At 43.4% G+C, this 18,545-nt stretch overlaps 1 protein-coding gene across 7 annotated transcripts in view; it reads left to right on the forward strand.

Moving 5' to 3' along the window:
• pacsin2 (protein kinase C and casein kinase substrate in neurons 2) overlaps positions 1-18,545 on the forward strand; it is a 31,851-nt gene that overhangs the window by 12,306 nt on the left and 1,000 nt on the right. The window contains exons 4-12 of one of the 7 annotated variants that reach the window (XM_084112258.1): positions 3,358-3,593; positions 5,643-5,795; positions 6,506-6,681; positions 8,817-8,937; positions 11,887-12,020; positions 12,127-12,326; positions 12,436-12,533; positions 12,575-12,746; positions 16,041-16,228. In XM_084112258.1, coding sequence (XP_083968384.1) covers positions 3,358-3,593; positions 5,643-5,795; positions 6,506-6,681; positions 8,817-8,937; positions 11,887-12,020; positions 12,127-12,326; positions 12,436-12,533; positions 12,575-12,746; positions 16,041-16,228 — 1,478 coding nt within the window. Of the gene's footprint in view, positions 1-3,357; positions 3,594-5,642; positions 5,796-6,505; positions 6,682-8,816; positions 8,938-11,886; positions 12,021-12,126; positions 12,384-12,435; positions 12,747-15,602; positions 15,747-16,040; positions 16,229-18,545 lie in introns of those variants that run through there. The other 6 variants (XM_084112259.1, XM_084112260.1, XM_084112257.1 and 3 more) reach the window with 6 other exon arrangements.

Here is an 18,545-nt window from a genome sequence, read left to right on the forward strand (position 1 = left end):
CTCCCTGTAGCCCAAGACTGCTCTCCCACTGAAGCTCAGCAGGGTTGAGTCTGGTCAGTGCCTGGATGGGAGACTCCTGGGAAAACCAGGTTGCTGCTCGAGAGGTGTTAGTGAGGCCAGCAGGGGGCGCTCACCCTGGGGTCTGTATGGGTCCTAACACCCTAGTGTAGTGATGGGGACACTATACTATCAATACTATACTGCACCGTCATTCGGATGAGGCGTTAAACCGAGGTCCTGACTCTCTGTGGTCATTAAAAATCCCAGGATGTCCTTCAGCATCCTGGGCATCATGGCCTCCTAATCATCCCCATATACTGATTCCTCTGTCTCCTCTCCACCAGTAAGCTGGTGTGTGTGTGTTCTGGCGCACTATGGCTGCCGTCGCATCGTCCAGGTGGAGCTGCACACTGGTGGTGGTTGAGGAGATTCTATGTGAAGCGCTTTGAGCACCCAGATAAGCACTATATAAATGTAATGAATTACTAGTAGTATTATTGAGTCTGAGCGCTACATTTCAAACACTGTCGATCATACATTACTCGTTCTGTCTAAAACAACATGACTAGATTATGAAGAATAATAATCCACTGACACATCAGAACATCAGTGTCACGGGTGTGTCGTCCAATCAGAATCTAGAGGCGGAGCTCTTTCTGTTCTGAGTCTCTCAGTCTCAACAGGACGGATTCATGAACTGGCAATTAATCATCTGATCTTATGTGTGTTGTGCAGTTCATATGTTGTTGAATGTTCACTGTGTGTTTCAGATGCAATCTCAGATAAAGAGAGCATTGATGTATCAATAACCATGACTTTTTTGGGTTAGTAATCTAGGGTTTTTAGATATGCATAAACATAAGTCTATCCAGAAGTCGGCCGATGTTGTTTTATTGGCAGCCTTCTTCCATCCTTGATCATATTTGCTTTTTATTTCTCGCACAAATCTTTCCTAAACCTCAGGTTTGATTGTTTAATGTATGATAATGAATTCCAGTCATGAGTGCTCTCTCATTCACAATTAACATAAGCCCCGCCCATTAATTAAAAGTGTGTGTATGTGAATAATATGTGCAGGAATGACGTGTGATGGTTAGACTCTCAGGTTAGTCGTTTTCATAAATGCAAGAGAGATAAACTGGCCGAATGAAAATGATCCAATTAAAATGTTTCACGTGCAGACAAATACTGCTGGTGCTCAGGACAGTGAAAAGTTAAATAGACTTTCGGTTGATTTCAATCATTTTTGTTCATCAATGAAGTTTAATTTCACATTTATCTAATTCAGTTTGTTATATATTATTATGGTAAATGCTAAAATTTGGATTTTGATGAATCAGAAGATTTGTGTCAGAACGGCTTTGTAAACGAGACCTGTGGCCGGTTGCACAAAGCTGTTTTAGACCGGTCTATAGTGTTAGACAAGTCTAACATTTGCTCATGGACTAGTCTAATGCAAGTTAGACTGTTTCACAAAAATAAAGACTGACTTAATTTAGACCAAAACAATTAGACCCCTTACCTCCAGGCTAACTGAGGTCTCAGACTCTGTTACCTTGGCAACCAGCAGTAACAATCAGTCACATTACAAACTGCCAAAAGAAAAGGGAAAATGGCTCATAATTTAAACATTTCTTCTTGTTACTACATTCTCCGCTAAATTTCCCAAGTAAAATGTCCTTGTAACTGTTATACTCCTCCAACAAACACATATTTTCCGCTGGGGTAAACTGCACTGAGCGGTTGAATGTGCTTACTCGATCCGCCATGTTTTTTGTTTTGAAAAGTGTCTTATTTTACCCAGAATGCATTGCAGTGTAGTCCTACTTAAGATAGTCAGAGTCTTCAGTGCTTTGTGCAACGGTCTGATTTAGATGTCTGACTATCTACTATATCTAAACCATAGTCAAAGTCTATCTTTGTGAAACCGGCCCCTGTTGTTCCTGGTCAATAATAATAATGATGATGATGATGAAGACTTTGCTTGAAGGTGTTCAGAAAGGTAAAGTTCATCCAGAGGGCCTTGGATCTTGGATTTATCATGTGCCGTTATCTTGCTGTCTGATAATGTGTGTTATCTTGGATTGGTAAGATTCCTGTATCCAGGTCGCGGCTCTGGTCAACCCTTCGCACAGTGTTGTGAAAGCTGCTGGCTTTGATAGCGCACACGCTTCATATCTCTGTTTAGCTAAAGGCCATATTTAAATGTGATACTGAGGAAATGAGCAGTGTTTCCTCGTCGACTGGCTTTCGTTGCACTTTTCTGCTCGTTCCTCAGATGTTTCCTGCGATTAGAGTCGTTTATAGTTATGTATTTCAAATCGGCATTTAAATAGACCACTTGATGATGTGTTAATAGCTAGCCATCAAAGTTTAATCAGTAGTTAGAGTTAAACCCTTAATATATACAAGCTTCCACAGAGTCAATGTATTAAAAACCAGATGAAACGCAAAACATGCACTCAGAGTGTGTGCTTCAGTAGATTAGCAGTAGTTTGTTATAGACGAGTCCTTCAGGGGTGTGTTTCCCGAAAGCATGGTTAGTCAACTATGGTGGAAAATTCCGTCGTTATCAGCAGTTCAACAAGTCTGTGTTTCCCGAAACCTTCGTTCCAACGAACATTCGCAAACAGCATCGCACAGTAGTGTGTTTGAGCGACAGATCTCGACCTGCGGTTAGAAGCAGAGTTTCTAGTTTGCAAGACATGTGGACTTAATAAATCCTCATCTTGAGCCAAATAATCAAGCTGACATTCAGTACAACCTGTGTCTTTTATTTAGAATACATACAAATGTCATTTACGTCTTTTAGTTTCAAGAGATTGTGTTTGAAGTGTGCATGTGTGAACGAGTTCTAGTGTGTAAGATTGAGCCTATGATTAAATCTGGAAATAAAGCAAAATAACTGAGGAAAATGAGAAATAGTCCTCAGATGCCATGTCCATAGCAAAACATCTCGCGTTAATTCGATCTCAAACAGATTAATTAAAAGTAGTTATTACTCCATTACCTGCGTGACGTCATTAACCAACATATTTTGCGACAATACAGTTTCAGGAAACAGTCGTGACTAGCTAGCTAATTTCTCCATCGTACTCTTATAGTGAAGCAGCGAGTTACGACGTTGTACTGTAAACACACCCCAGATTGGGCAGAACAATCAAAATGCTGAAGGGTCCAGGTAAGCGTGTCACGCCCTCCGCTGGTCTACTGTGGTGTGTGTGTGGTGCAGAACACGAGAATACCAGCGGGCCCAGTAGCGAACTCTGGGGCACTCCTGAGAAACCGGCATCTGCTGCTGTTGTTGAGTTGTGTTTGTGACCCAGACTCAGGGTAAGAATGTGCTGTGTCCTGCAGGGCCCCAGTACGGGACGCTGGAGCGGGCCTGGTGCGCGCTCATGACCGAGGCCGAGAAGGTGAGCGACCTGCACATGGAGATGAAGGCGGCTCTGATGGCCGAGGACTACGAGAAGGTCAAGAACTGGCAGAAGGACGCTTACCACAAACAGATGATCGGCGGCTTCAAGGAGACCAAAGAAGCAGACGACGGCTTTCGCAAGGCTCAGAAACCCTGGGCCAAGAAGCTCAAGGAGGTACAGGCGCACACACAGGCGTTCAGGTCATGACAAAGCCTCTTTTCAACATGGGTGTGTCCTACTGTTTGCACACACACGAGGCTGTCTAGTAAATCTGCCACAGCACACCCACACAACCTACACTCGATCTGTTAGGTTGTGCTACATTTGATCAGTGCAGAATCATTTTAGGTAGATATGTGTATTGATTTCCATTTACTTTCTAATTTACTAAAACCCATTCATCACCAAACCAGCTGTGCTGAAATCAGTCCACTTCCTGTTCCTTAAATAAGTTTACTCGAAAATAATTCCATCTCCGATTCCTTGAAGATTTCTTGAAAATGATTCTGCTTCTGAGTCCATTAACAATAAATCTTACAAATTATTCTACTACTGTCTTCATAAAAAACAATCTTAAACTTCTTTAAAATCTTCTTCTGATTCCTTAAAAATAGTAAAATAATCGTTTTATTCTGATTTTGTTTAAGAATAATTAAATTCCATGAAAAAAAAAATCTACTTCTGATACCTTAAGTCTTCTATGCAAATATAAAACACATATGAAAACAAACAAGAGCGTGAGTCAGGCCGGTACAGCTGCCAGTGCAGTCATGTGATCGCAGTTGCTCATGGTTGTGCTCCTGAGGACTACATTTGCATCTTATATGCTCTGTGAAGTATGCAAGAAGGGTGCGTCCCCAAAAACATGTGCAAGCCGTCCATCCGTGCGGTTTCTGCTTGCTGGTTTCTAATAACAACAGAAAAGTTATATTTCTGGCCAAATGTTAAGGCCCTTTCACACCAAAAGTGAAATGAATAATCCTCAGACTGAAGGAAATTCATAGTTACGCCTGTACAGTACGCCGTAGAGGTACAGTAGAGTACAGTACAGTAGACAGGGTTCCCACGGGTCCTTGAAATCCTTGAAAGTTTGTGAATCTGACAAAAAAAAAGATAAAATTCAAGGCCCTTGAAAGTTTTTGAAAATAAACGTGAAAATAAACGTGCATAGATACAGGTCCTTGAAAGTGCTTGAATGTATTTTGTGCAAGAAGTTTTCTGGAAACTGTGTTATTTCGTCAACACTTTGTGGCCTATGCATATTAGCTTGCTTGATTTACCTTAGTTACCTGCATTTATGCATTGCGTTAAGTGTTTCCCTTGAGGTACTTTGTGTTGTACGTTGGAATGACGTTCACGTGCGCAAAACTGTAACAACGTATCTTAAAAGGTAACACGATGTTACCTTGCTCTCACTTGAAATCTGTCCCCACATTAAGTCCTTGAATTTCAGGGTATTGGACCTGGAAAGTCCTTGAAAGGTCCTTGAATTTGAAGTTAACCAAGGTGTGGGAACCCTGAGTAGAGGTACAGTAGAGGTACAGTAGAGGTACAGTAGAGGTACAGTAGAGGTACAGTAGAGGTACAGTAGAGGTACAGTAGAGGTACAGTAGAGGTACAGTAGAGGTACAGTAGATGTACAGTAGATGTACAAACAAACCTTCCAGCCGTTCTGTTATTCTGGATTGAAGAACAATAGGAGACAGGAGAAGGAAGTTCAACACTCTTATTTCTAAATCTAATCTAAAGAAATATTTGCTTATTAGACATTTGTTAATAAAGTGAGATTAAATACATAAAGTATGTTTGTGTAATTTTAATATAGGTAATTATAAAGTTTTGTGTAAAATTCTGAGTTTGCATTTTACAGTTTTTATTCACTTTGAGTAAAAACACTGAATTTTGCAAGTGAGATGAGTAAATGCATGTTCACATTTAGTCTAGAACTAAAGTAACCATCATGTTTACACACACACACACACACACACACACACACACACTCACACACACACACAGCTCCTCACTTTATTTCTCTCAACATGAGGACAAGAGAGCTGTCCGTCAATAAATGTGAAAAGGTAACTAGCTGTACTTATTTGAAAAAGTAACTTGTAACTGTAAATTGAAAAAGTAATGTGTTACTTTAGTAGTAGCTTGCAGAAGTGCTGTGACTGTGATGAGTTCCCCAGCACCGATAATGATGATGATGGTGGTGATGCGCAGGTGGATGCGATGAAGAAGGCGTACCACGTCGCCTGCAAGGACGAGAAGGCGGCCGCCAGCCGAGAGAGCGCCAGCAAACTGGAGAACAACAACCCCGAGGTGCAGAAGAAGCTGCAGGAGAAGGTGGAGAAGAGCCAGCAGGAGGTGCAGAAGGTCAGTCCCAGGAGGCCTGTAGGTGTGTGTGAGACCTGTACAGTCCCAGGAGTCAGCCTCTGATTGGCTGAAGAAGGAGGCCTGTGCATGTGTGTGTTCCTGAGGCTCTGCAGCTTTGCCCACTCAAGTTATGAGGCGTGGAAGTTACACTGTTGATGTATTTCTCTTGTAGGGCTGCAACGGATTGGATTAACTGCTAAGTTTAACCATCATAGAGGGAAAGTTTATCATTGGCCAATTTACACATTCAAACAGTTTTAAATGCGGAAGAAGAGGTGAAAATCAGGACTTGTGCGTTCTCTGTGCGCACAGCCACACACACATGCAGAGAGAGAGGGTTTATTCGGTCTTAAAGTGACAGCAGCCTAATATTCCTGCTGTTGTCTGTGTCATTAATGTTAATAAAACAACAAAATACAGATTTAACAAAGATTAACCTATATTTAATTTCTACAGTGAACAAATGGTGTTATTTTACATTTAGGCCTAATATACACATTTCTGTACCTGAATATACTGTTAGACTTAGTAACTTTGTTATTTAGTATTCATCTCTGCTTGTTCTTATTTTATTACTGACTGGTCACTTGGTTTTAATAATGTGTGTAAAATTGCATTTACGGAAATAAAGCGTAAGTGATGCGAACGGTGAGTTGTGTGATCCGCTGCAGCTCTGATCTCTCGTGTGTGTGTGTGTGTGCCTCCCTCAGGCTCAGGAGCGCTACGAGAAGTCTCTGGTGGAGCTGGAGAAGGTGACGCCGCAGTACATGGAGAACATGGAGCAGGTGTTCGAGCAGTGGCAGCAGTTCGAGGACAACAGGCTGGGCTTCTTCAAGGAGCTCCTGCTGGGCGTCAAGCAGCACCTCGACCTCTCGGCCAATCACAAGTGAGAACCTCACGGCGCACCCCACATGCCTTAACAAACTACTGCTCAGTCCCTCAGGCAGCTCATCGTCTCTGCATTACATTAGTTTATACCATGGTCTGGGTGAATACTCGATTCTGATTGGCTGCAGGGTATCCATTAAAAAGTGATAGAGGACACCTAGTAAAGGAGTTCTGGTGAGACTGACTGTTTACCGTTCGAAATGAATAAATAAATGAGTAACCATAGCAACAGGCAGTCAACTGAAGGGTTCTACGAGCTGAGCGGACTATAAATATATATATCTATAAATATCTCCGGTTGCTAAATAAACCGTCAGGCGTAACCAGGGAAACTAAGTTATTGTTTGTAAAAACTTTAGATTTCGATTGTAAAACTAATTAAAATATAAACTAATGTTTTAAAAATGTGTTATTTGGCAAGTGACCATAAGCGGGTTAATGCCCTCAGGGAACTACACTGCGACCAAAATGGTCGCATATGCGACCTTTTGAAATGCCATTGCGACCCTAATTTTTAATGGGTCGCAAATGTATCACTGATTATGTTTGTACCTATGTTTTAGGCAATATGCTATGATTTACTATGAGCATTCATTAAAACAGAAATGTGTATTTTAAGAATACGTTTTATAACGTGCTCTGAGCATTCAACACATCAAGTTGGCTTCAGTCCCGCGACCGTTACTTAGATTAAAACGTACCATTGTATCAGTGCTGCGCGAGCTCTCTCTCTCTCGCACAAACACGGACGCGCGCACACAGAGAGAGAAGATCATTGTAAAATGAAAATTGATGGACTAGTTTAAATTTTGTTCTTGCTTGTTTTTTTTTCTGTTAAAATGTCAGAAAGCATTTTGTATTATCCATCCATCGTTTTTAAAATTCGTTAAACGACGGACGTTTTACTGTTAACACAGCCCTCGTTATATGTCGGATTCGTCTAACTTATACTTGATATTATTTTTAGAATAAGTGAATCGTTATGCTATTATTGGACTCCTGTCTATTCATTGTCAACTGTGTTCTATAAATATGTTTGTATTGGCTAACATTTATTCAGCTAATGCGTGTCCTGTTTAAAATGTGCAATGTTCAAACGCAAAGACAGCACGTCACAAATAGAAGCCCTTTTCCCGGTATCATATTTGGATATTGGAATAATAAATTAAGTAGCCTATCTTAATTGTACACAATGTTCCTGTTTTTTGTTTTTGTTTTATTTTTTACTGTTTTCTAGGGGTTTCTTAATTTTAGACAAGTTGACCAGCACACATTAAATGCAATGCAATGCAATATAATGCATGAGTGTCCTATCTGTGACATATTTTGCACACAGGTAAAGGTGCCCAATATCAGTCATTTCTAAAGTAAAAAAAAAAAAAAAGTGTTTTGGAAATTATCTCTTTATTTGATTATCAGTAAATTTGTTTTCTATACAGAGATATCAGTATCGGCCATAACAGCAATATTAATATCATTTATTATCGGTATCGGCCACAATTTTCACATCGGTGCATCACTACTTAAGAGTTCAGGAGTCTGCCCACCTGTGCCAACCATAGCATGTTGAAATCCATTTTGCACTTTATTGTGTACTGTATTTTCTATTGCAGTAAATCTATCCCAACCAATATTAAAGAAAACAAAAACAACAAGGCATGTGATTTAAAAGATGGCAAGTAAAATAAAAAGCACATCTGTATGCAATACAGTTTCATTACTGTTCATTATTATCCAGAGCGGCTTACTGTAAATAATTTGTGCGACCAAATCATGTTTTGCGCCAGTAACTGAAAAAGTTAGTAGCGCAAGTGCCACCAGTGGAAAAGGTTAGTGTAGTTCCCTGGCCCTTCGAGGTGTCCATTGGACTTCGGCGCTCCGCGTCGGACGGTTCACGCATCGCCGTCGTCCATTAATACCTGACAATGGACACCTCGTCGGGCATTAACCCTTACATATCGTTTAAATTTATACCTTTTTCGCTAACTGTGATTTTGTAGATGTACATTTCTGAAATGCATAACTTGCATGACTGATTTGAAACGATGTGTGTTGTGAAAAGCGCTGTACAAATAAATGTGAATTGAATTGAAGTTGTGAGTGTCTGACGTGTTTAACGCCTCTGTCCTTCAGGTACTCGACTGTGTATCACACACTGGAGGACACCATCCAGGCCGCCGACGCGCAGGAGGACCTCCGCTGGTTCCGCTCCAACCACGGGCCCGGCATGCCCATGAGCTGGCCTCAGTTCGAGGTACACACACACACACACACACACACACACACACACACACACACACACACAGGCATCTCCAACCACGGGCCCGGCATGCCCATGAGCTGGCCTCAGTTCGAGGTACACACACACACACACACACACACACACACACACACACAGGCATCTCCAACCACGGGCCCGGCATGCCCATGAGCTGGCCTCAGTTCGAGGTACACACACACACACACACACACACACACACACACACACACACACACACACACAGGCATCTCCAACCACGGGCCCGGCATGCCCATGAGCTGGCCTCAGTTCGAGGTACACACACACACACACACACACACACACACACACACACACAGGCATCTCCAACCACGGGCCCGGCATGCCCATGAGCTGGCCTCAGTTCGAGGTACACACACACACACACACACACACACACACACACACACAGGCATCTCCAACCACGGGCCCGGCATGCCCATGAGCTGGCCTCAGTTCGAGGTACACACACACACACACACACACACACACACACACACAGGCATCTCCAACCACGGGCCCAGCATGCCCATGAGCTGGCCTCAGTTCGAGGTACACACACACACACACACACACACACACACACACAGGCATCTCCAACCACGGGCCCGGCATGCCCATGAGCTGGCCTCAGTTCGAGGTACACACACACACACACACACACACACACACAGGCATCTCCAACCACGGGCCCAGCATGCCCATGAGCTGGCCTCAGTTCGAGGTACACACACACACACACACACACACACACACACACACACACACACAGGCATCTCCAACCACGGGCCCGGCATGCCCATGAGCTGGCCTCAGTTCGAGGTACACACACACACACACACACACACACACACAGGCATCTCCAACCACGGGCCCAGCATGCCCATGAGCTGGCCTCAGTTCGAGGTACACACACACACACACACACACACACACACACACACACACACATCTGCAACCACATCACAACACGAGACATTCCTGAATGTGAAAGAGAACAGGGCCATCGGACGCCAACAATCACACAATAACTGTCATAACAGCAGGTCATGTGACAGATCATGTGACGCCGTGCTCTCCTAAAGTCATGCGACACTGTACCTGAGGAACTGGCAGAAATATTACACACTGATATTCACACTGAGAGTCTCTGAAAACACGAGCACAGAGGAGCTATGACAGCGCCGCTGGAGGGAGAGAGTTTCAGTGCCGGTCAGGAGATTACGAGTCATGATTATGAGACACGGAGTCACTATGGAAGAAGTCGAAATATCATTGTGAAGTTGAAATGTTAAGGTACTTAATCTTAAGATCTTAAGGGATGGTTCAGAGTAAATTCAATCTAGGGTCCTTTGCACCATGACCTCAGCCAAACACCCCCCAGAAGCCTTTTCCCCTTGGTTGAACATTATTAAAGTTAGAGCTTATTTAGAGACATCACATGGCTTGGTTGAACTCTAATGTAGGATGCGGTGTGTTATTTCCTGATAACAGACCACTGCTAAGAATAACACACCGTTGCCATGGAAAACAGAGCGTTGCTATGGACGCAGGATTGTAACCGTAGAGACGGAACGTACTGTTTTCTTTAGCGGAAGCAATACAATCGTTTTTAAATCAATAAACTCCTTTTTAAAGAACTCAAAATCATGAGATACTGAGTCATTATGAGATTAAAACTTTAAATCATAAGAAACTAAGTCATAAATTAATTATGAGACGAGATCAACTCATAAGAATGAATCTATTCAGGTTCAGATTCAGATAACTTTATTAGTCCCCCAGGGGGCAGTTCAGTTTTACAGCAAACCCATCCATTAGGGGTAACGCTAGAAAGTGCATTAGCACACAATCGTATATTATGTAATGTCAAATAAATAAACAATAAACAAACAATAAATACGTACTGCAGCAGTCATACATCCCCCTGTATGCACACATTTACACATGACCCAGTCATTACACACACACACACCTGCCAGTGACGGAACAGAGCAGCGGAGGGCTAGAACCAGTTGTGTTGTAGTTGTGTGTTGTTGATTTAGCAGTCCTATAGCAGAGGGAATGAGTGAGTTAGCGTAGCGGTCAGTTTCCCGCATTGGCACACACATTACACCGCCGCCCTGACTGCAGGATAACAGTCCATGTTTCTTTCATTGTGTATTACACGGGGTTTTGGTTCATCACTGCGCTTCCTGAAGTCTATGATTACTTCTTTAGCTGTAGACGCATCTAAATCCAGGAAGCTGTCGTCAGATTGCGTAAGGGCACTGTTGTCATCAGATTGGTTGCCCTGGAGAAGGAAGGGCTGAGTCGTCTGAAACTTCACCAAGTGGCTGTTCTCCCGAGATGACCTGCACTTGTCAGTCAGTGTGTGTGCAGGGGAGAGGACATGTTTCCACTCACATACACCTGCTGCCTTCTGTTTGTTCAACATCCTCAAGATGGCTATACACCCTGTCAGGAAGGAGGAGCTGTGCATCCTCAGCACTCTTGCCCCCGCCTGATGTGCGAGTCGTAGTGGATCTGATCTGCTTTATCTACAGTCAGGGGGATGAGTGTGTCCTTCAAGACCTCTTCTAAGCACTTCATCACCAGTGCAGTAGGTCTGAACGCACTGAGGCCTCTGGGAGATTCTGTCACTGTTGATGTCTGGTATATCCCCACTGTCCGCACGTTTAGAAAGATTACTGTGAAAGCCTTTTATGAATCCGAGTCATTTAATGAGGGAAAAGTCTTAAACATGAGATTTAATAATTTAGCAGACATTCAATCATTAGATATTCAGTCATCATCATCACGTTTGTTGGAGGGAGATATTTCCAGCGCGTAACGTCTGTTGGTCTCACACAGCGTCACATGACTTCAGAAGTGTTGTACGGACGGCTTCTGTGACACGGACGTTTGTGTGTGTGTGTGTTGTAGGAGTTTTCCATGGACTTGAACCGGACACTCACCCGACGGGAAACTAAGAGGAAACCCACTGATGGAGTCACTCTCACAGGAATCAGTCACACCACAGAGACCACAGCCTCCAAAACCAGCAGCAGCAGCAGCAGGTGTGTGTGTGTGTGTGTGTGTGTGTGTGTGTGTGTGTGTGTGTGTGTGTGTGTGTGTGTGTGTGTGTGTGTGTGTGTGTGTGTGTGTGTGTGTGTGTGTGTGTGTGTGTGTGTGTGTGTGTGTGTGTGTGTGTGTGAGACCACAGAGACCACAGCCTCCAAAACCAGCAGCAGCAGGTGTGTGTGTGTGTGTGTGTGTGTGTGTGTGTGTGTGTGTGTGTGTGTGTGTGTGTGTGTGTGTGTGTGTGTGTGTGTGTGTGTGTGTGAGACCACAGAGACCACAGCCTCCAAAACCAGCAGCAGCAGGTGTGTGTGTGTGTGTGAGACCACAGAGACCACAGCCTCCAAAACCAGCAGCAGCAGGTGTGTGTGTGTGTGTGTGTGTGTGAGAGACCACAGCCTCCAAAACCAGCAGCAGCAGGTGTGTGTGTGTGTGTGTGTGTGTGTGTGTGTGTGAGAGACCACAGCCTCCAAAACCAGCAGCAGCAGCAGCAGGTGTGTGTGTGTGTGTGTGTGTGAGAGACCACAGCCTCCAAAACCAGCAGCAGCAGCAGGTGTGTGTGTGTGTGTGTGTGTGTGTGTCACCACAGAGACCACAGCCTCCAAAACCAGCAGCAGCAGCAGCAGCAGCAGGTGTGTGTGTGTGTGTGTGTGTGTGTGTGTGTGTGTGTGTGTGTGTGAGACCACAGAGACCACAGCCTCCAAAACCAGCAGCAGCAGCAGCAGGTGTGTGTGTGTGTGTCACCACAGAGACCACAGCCTTCAAAACCAGCAGCAGGTGTGTGTGTGTGTGTGTGTGTGTGTGTGTGTGTGTGTGTGTGTGTGTGTGTGTGAGACCACAGAGACCACAGCCTCCAAAACCAGCAGCAGGTGTGTGTGTGTGTGTGTGTGTGTGTGTGTGTGTGTGTGTGTGTGTGTGTGTGTGTGTGTGTGTGTGTGTGTGTGTGTGTGTGTGTGTGTGTGTGTGTGTGTGTGTGTGTGTGTGTGTGTGTGTCACCACAGAGACCACAGCCTCCAAAACCAGCAGCAGCATGTGTGTGTGTGTGTACTTGTACAACTATCTTTGTGAGGACCAGTTTGAGTGTTAGACCATTGGACAGAGAGAGTAAAGTGAGGACATTTTGGCCGGTCTTCAGTTTCTGAGAGCCTTTAAATGAGAGTTTGAGGGTCAACACTTGGTTTTAGGGATCAGGTTATAATGAGGTCAAGGTAGGGCTGCACGATAATGGTTAAACTGCTAATCACGATTATTTTCCTCAAAATTATAATCACGATAATTAATCACGATAATTCTCATTTGAGAAACTACAGAGAAAGAGAAGGGACAGTTAATGGTTTATATATATGACCTCTAAGTGCCATCTAAAATTTTCTTCTAGAATGATCATTTTTATCAAGCTCGTATATTTAATTTCAATAATTTCACTTGAATGGCAATGAAAATTACCTATTAATTAACATTTAAGTGAAATTATTGAACTTAAATATGCAAGCTTGATAAAAATGATCATTCTAGAAGAAAATTTCAGATGGCACTTAGAGGCTTTTGCATCTGAACTCTTCATACACACACATATATATATATGCATGCACATACATACTTTATAATCTTTTCAAAACTAGTCAACTTTTTTAAGTTTCCGGCCATCCAGAACTTGAGGAGATTCCCCCCTTCCATGTAAAGCACTTTGAGTGCCGAGAAAAGTGCTAGGCTATATAAATGTAATGAATTATTTTTATTATTATTCTACTAGCCAAAAAAAAGAAGTTCCCCACCAAAGTTAATTTTTAGCCACATTTGGCGGGTGTTAATTTCAAACCATCAGACTTCATTTAAAGGGATAGTTCACCCAAAAATGAAAATGCTGTCATCATTTACTCTTCCTCAAGTTGTTCCAAACCTGTATGACTTTCTTTCTTCTGCTGAACACAAAAGTTCATAGTTTTTTTCCTACTATGGAAGTCATTGGGGTCCATCAGTCGTTTGGTTACCAACTTTCTTCAAAATATCTTCTTTTGTGTTCAGCAGAAGAAAGAAAGTCATACAGGTTTGGAACAACTTGAGGAAGAGTAAATGATGACAGCATTTTCATTTTTGGGTGAACTATCCCTTTAACCAACTATGACAACTTCCTCAGACAGCAAGTCAATGCAAATGGCATGATTTAATGTTAGATGAGCGCTTTGTGAAGCGTCTTCACAATAGATCTTCTAAGCGACACATTTCGGTTGCAAATGAGACAAAGTACAGATCCAGATCGCTCAGCAAATTCGTACTGCAAAGAAATAGATTGATACACACTGAAATCTGTCAGTGGCTGTCGTTTTCAACTGATTCACATCATGAAAACTGGTAAAAACGTAAACTTCAAAAAACAGAACAGCGCAAGTGGCTTGAGAAGAAACACACTGGCTGTATGACAATTTCATGCAAACAGAATATCGCTTTTCCGCTGTGTAGAGCGTGCTCCACTGGGCATAAAATGCAGGAGAAAAGCTCTGTTTGGATAATTTGGGGGATTTAAGCTCTTCAGATCTGGCAACCACAAACGTCAGCGCTAGTGGGGACTTAATGCAATATAATGCAAATATCTAATAAAAAAAAGCATTTTCAGGATAAAAAAACGAGCGGGCTAATATCGCGACGATTTTTAAAAATGAATCGAGAGAGGCGGATATCGTTATCGCGGTTAAAATACTATTAAACGTGCAGCCCTAGGTTAGGGGTCGGTTTAGGGTCAGGGGTCGGGTTAGGCACTTAGTTGTGATGGGTAAGGTTAGGGGAAGCGGCTAGAGATTGCATTGTGTCAATGAATGTCCTCATAAAGATAGATGTACAACAGTGTGTGTGTGTGTGTGTGAGCACAGTCTCAAATCAGCAGCAGGTGTGTGTGAGCACAGCCTCAAATCAGCAGTGTGTGTGTGTGAGTGTGAGCACAGCCTCAAACCAGCAGCAGGTGTGTGTGTGTGTCTCGTGAGCAGAAAACAGATCACACAGTCAGATCTATAGTCTCTAATATACGCTATAATCAAACTATCATAACAGTGTGATTATAATAACCCGAGATGTGTCTGTGGTTTAGTTTTGAGCACATGGATGATGATGATGATGATGATGATGATGATGATGATGACCCGAGAGATTTCTGTCTCTTTGTCCATTTCCTTTCCCAGTAGAAGTGAAGCCCATCTCTGCCTTAATCTGATAATCACAAAACAATCACTTAAACATTCAAAATTACACCAATTAAAAATGTGTCAGATGAGATACTGTCATAATTATGAGAAAGTTAAAAACACAATATACTAATTGTCACATAATTTTGACTTTTAATCTAGTAATTATGAATTATCAGATGTCAGACTGTGAACCCGTGCAGTCGTGAGCCAGCCATCACTGAGTGTGTGTGTGTGTGTGTGTGTGTGTGTGTGTGAATATGTAAATATGTAAATGTGAAACCGGTTCTGTCAGTGTGTTGTGTTACAGATCCTGCCTGAGGCTGTGAGCGTCTGTTAGCACTAGCTGAGCACACAGTCTGTGTGTGTGTGTGTGTGTGTGTAACGCTGTCTCTGTGTTGTTAGCGTGACCGTTGCCAGTAGCTCAGAGCCCGTGTGCCTGAACCCGTTCGAGGACGAGGATGACGAGGAAGAGGAAGAGCCGGCGGAGCCCGAGAGCAGCACGATGAACACTGTCACACCACAGGAAGTGATGATGGTCCAGCAAACGTTGGTGACACACACAGATGATCTCATCTCCTCTCTCTGTGTCTGTGTTTCTGTGTTTCTCCTCCTCCGGCCTCTGCTTGTGCTCGTAGCAGCTCTGTGTGTGTGTGTGTGTGTCTGCATGCCTGAAATTCACTGAAAACACCAGCACGCACACACATTTACACTCACTCTCACACACAATCTCTCACTCACATTCACACACATACTCATGTCATGTGTGTCCTTTCCTCTCACTCTCCCCGCTCTGTGTCGGGTGTGTCTGACACGTGTGTGTGTGTGTGTGTTTCTCCTCAGCGCTGGTGTGGTGGAGAAGACGCCGGTGGCCGACGGCTCGGATGAGGAAGCAGGGAATCCCTTCGCCTCCGCTAACGCTAACGGGAACCCGTTCGAGGACGAGCCTCCTTCTCCAGCGGTGTCGGTGTGTGTGCGCGCTCTGTACGAGTACGAGGGCCAGGAGCAGGACGAGCTCAGCTTCAAAGCAGGTGTGTGTGAGAGTGTGGCATTATCTCGCTTATTACACAGCTACTTGCTGCATAAGTAAATAATTAGACACGAAATATTGATCTGTGTCTAAATATTTTGTGTCTTTAAACGTAAAGCTTCCGCGGAGAGAGCAGTTTCAGCGGCAAGCTCAAACTAGACGGACATTTAAGAGATACGGTATACAGTCATAACACTTATTATGCAGCATTTCACCACATTAATAATTATGGAGATAAGAGATGGTGATTTCAGATTAAACTGTTTTAAAATCGTTCCTGTTTGTATCTTAAAATCCAACAGTGAACAAAACAACAGTCACAAAATGGCCGCCGCTGCGTTTGTATGAAACAAGAGAGAGAAAGTCCACAGTACTGGATGACATAATTTAATAACTACACAAAATATTGATTCGACTGAGTTTTAAAATTTTATTAGCTTTTTTAATTGTTTTCAATGGGAGCACCGCGTTTTTAAAACGCCATGAGCGTAACGAGGCGCTGAGCATCTTTTTCACGCTGAAGCGTCGAGTGTTCGGCGTTTTTTACAGGTCGCCGAGAGTTGAAGAATGTTCAACTTTGGTTAAAACACAGCGCTCATCACTGGCACTTTTTACCCAACCGTCCAATCACAGTGGAGGAGGGGCGGGACTAATACCACACCGACCAATCGCCACATTCTGCTTGTACAACGTCAACAGATGACAACGAGCATAATAAAAAAATCATTTAAAACAAGAGCCAGAGAAAATACATTGCATTGTATCGACATTTTAATACAGAATCAACACAGAAACAAAATATGTGTGAAATGAGACACTAGTAACACTTTCGCGGATATTCTGTATCATAACAAGCAAAACGCTAGGCGTTTAGCAGAGCGCCCACCGCTAGGCGTTTAGCAGAGCGCCCACCGCTAGGCGTTTAGCAGAGCGCCCACCGCTAGGCGTTTAGCAGAGCGCCCACCGCTAGGCGTTTAGCAGAGCGCCCACCGCTAGGCGTTTAGCAGAGCGCCCACCGCTAGGCGTTTAGCAGAGCGCCCACCGCTAGGCGTTTAGCAGAGCGCCCACCGCTAGGCGTTTAGCAGAGCGCCCACCGCTAGGCGTTTAGCAGAGCGCCCACCGCTAGGCGTTTATCAGAGCGCCCACCGCTAGGCGTTTATCAGAGCGCCCACCGCTAGGCGTTTAGCAGAGCGCCCACCGCTAGGCGTACAGAAATTACAATGTGTAGTTTTATTTTAAGTTCACGAGCTCCAGACTAACACTTGAGGACGGCAGCACCGGAGATGCAGAGAGTTCTGCAGAGAGTATCTGGTAAAGCACTGAGCTGAATAACTTTAATTATTATCATTCATAACGTCTTAATATTAATGCAAAAGCAAAACGAGTGAAAAAATAGATATTAGTGAGTGAATATAGCTAAGCGTCCTCTGCTGCCACCTACTGGTTACAATGGTCATTTAATATTGTTTTATTTTTAAATAAGTGTGTTTTTCTAAATCTTGAAACTTTTAGTTTTATAAATGGGGACAATCTTTGAAGGATGAACAAAAACTGTTTCGGTCATCACATTAAAAATAACATTTACATATGATATAGTTTTGAAGTGCTGGATAAAGATGTGTAGTGCTTGTAAGAGTTTGATTATTTCTGTCACAATACCACAGTTCCAGTGAGTGCTGAATGCTTCCTCTGGGTCTCCAGCGATGTTATTAACTCTGTGGCGAAGTCAGTGTATTTCCTCACTGGATCTCCAGCGCTGTGTAGTAACCGTGTCGCTGCGCTGTCTATTATTGGCTGTTACTGGTCTGAACCAATAACCGGTCCGTGAAGCACAAACGAGCGGCGCAGTTTCGTTCCGCTTTCATCACGTTTGCCATTTAATGCTGGGCAACTATATCAAATGTTGGTCGTACAGGCAGGACAAATGGTCGCAAAATGGTTTGAGTCGTCCGCTTCCAGAGGAAGTCCAAAACACACACCGTGGCCTAAACGCTCATGGGGTCGAATGTGTTCAAACAGCCTCAAATAACCGTTGACTGACCTGACGCGTGAACATCAGGGGACGAGCGCTAGCCAGACGGGGTTAAAGGGGTGGTAAAACACGATTTCACTTTTCTAACTTTAGTTAGTGTGTAATGTTGCTGTTTGAGCATAAACAACATCTGCAAAGTTACAAAAGTTTAAAGCAAAGGGAGATTTTTAGAGCTTTTAAAGAAATCAATTTCTAAGAACTACATAAAACGGCCGAATCTCCTCCATTCCTGATTCTAGGTGTAGTGGTGAAGCTAGTGATGAGTGTTTTGGCAGAACAGTAGTCA

This window comes from Abramis brama (genome assembly GCF_963993115.1).
Source record: "Abramis brama genome assembly, chromosome: 4".
In the NCBI taxonomy this organism is placed as follows: Eukaryota; Metazoa; Chordata; class Actinopteri; order Cypriniformes; family Leuciscidae; genus Abramis; species Abramis brama.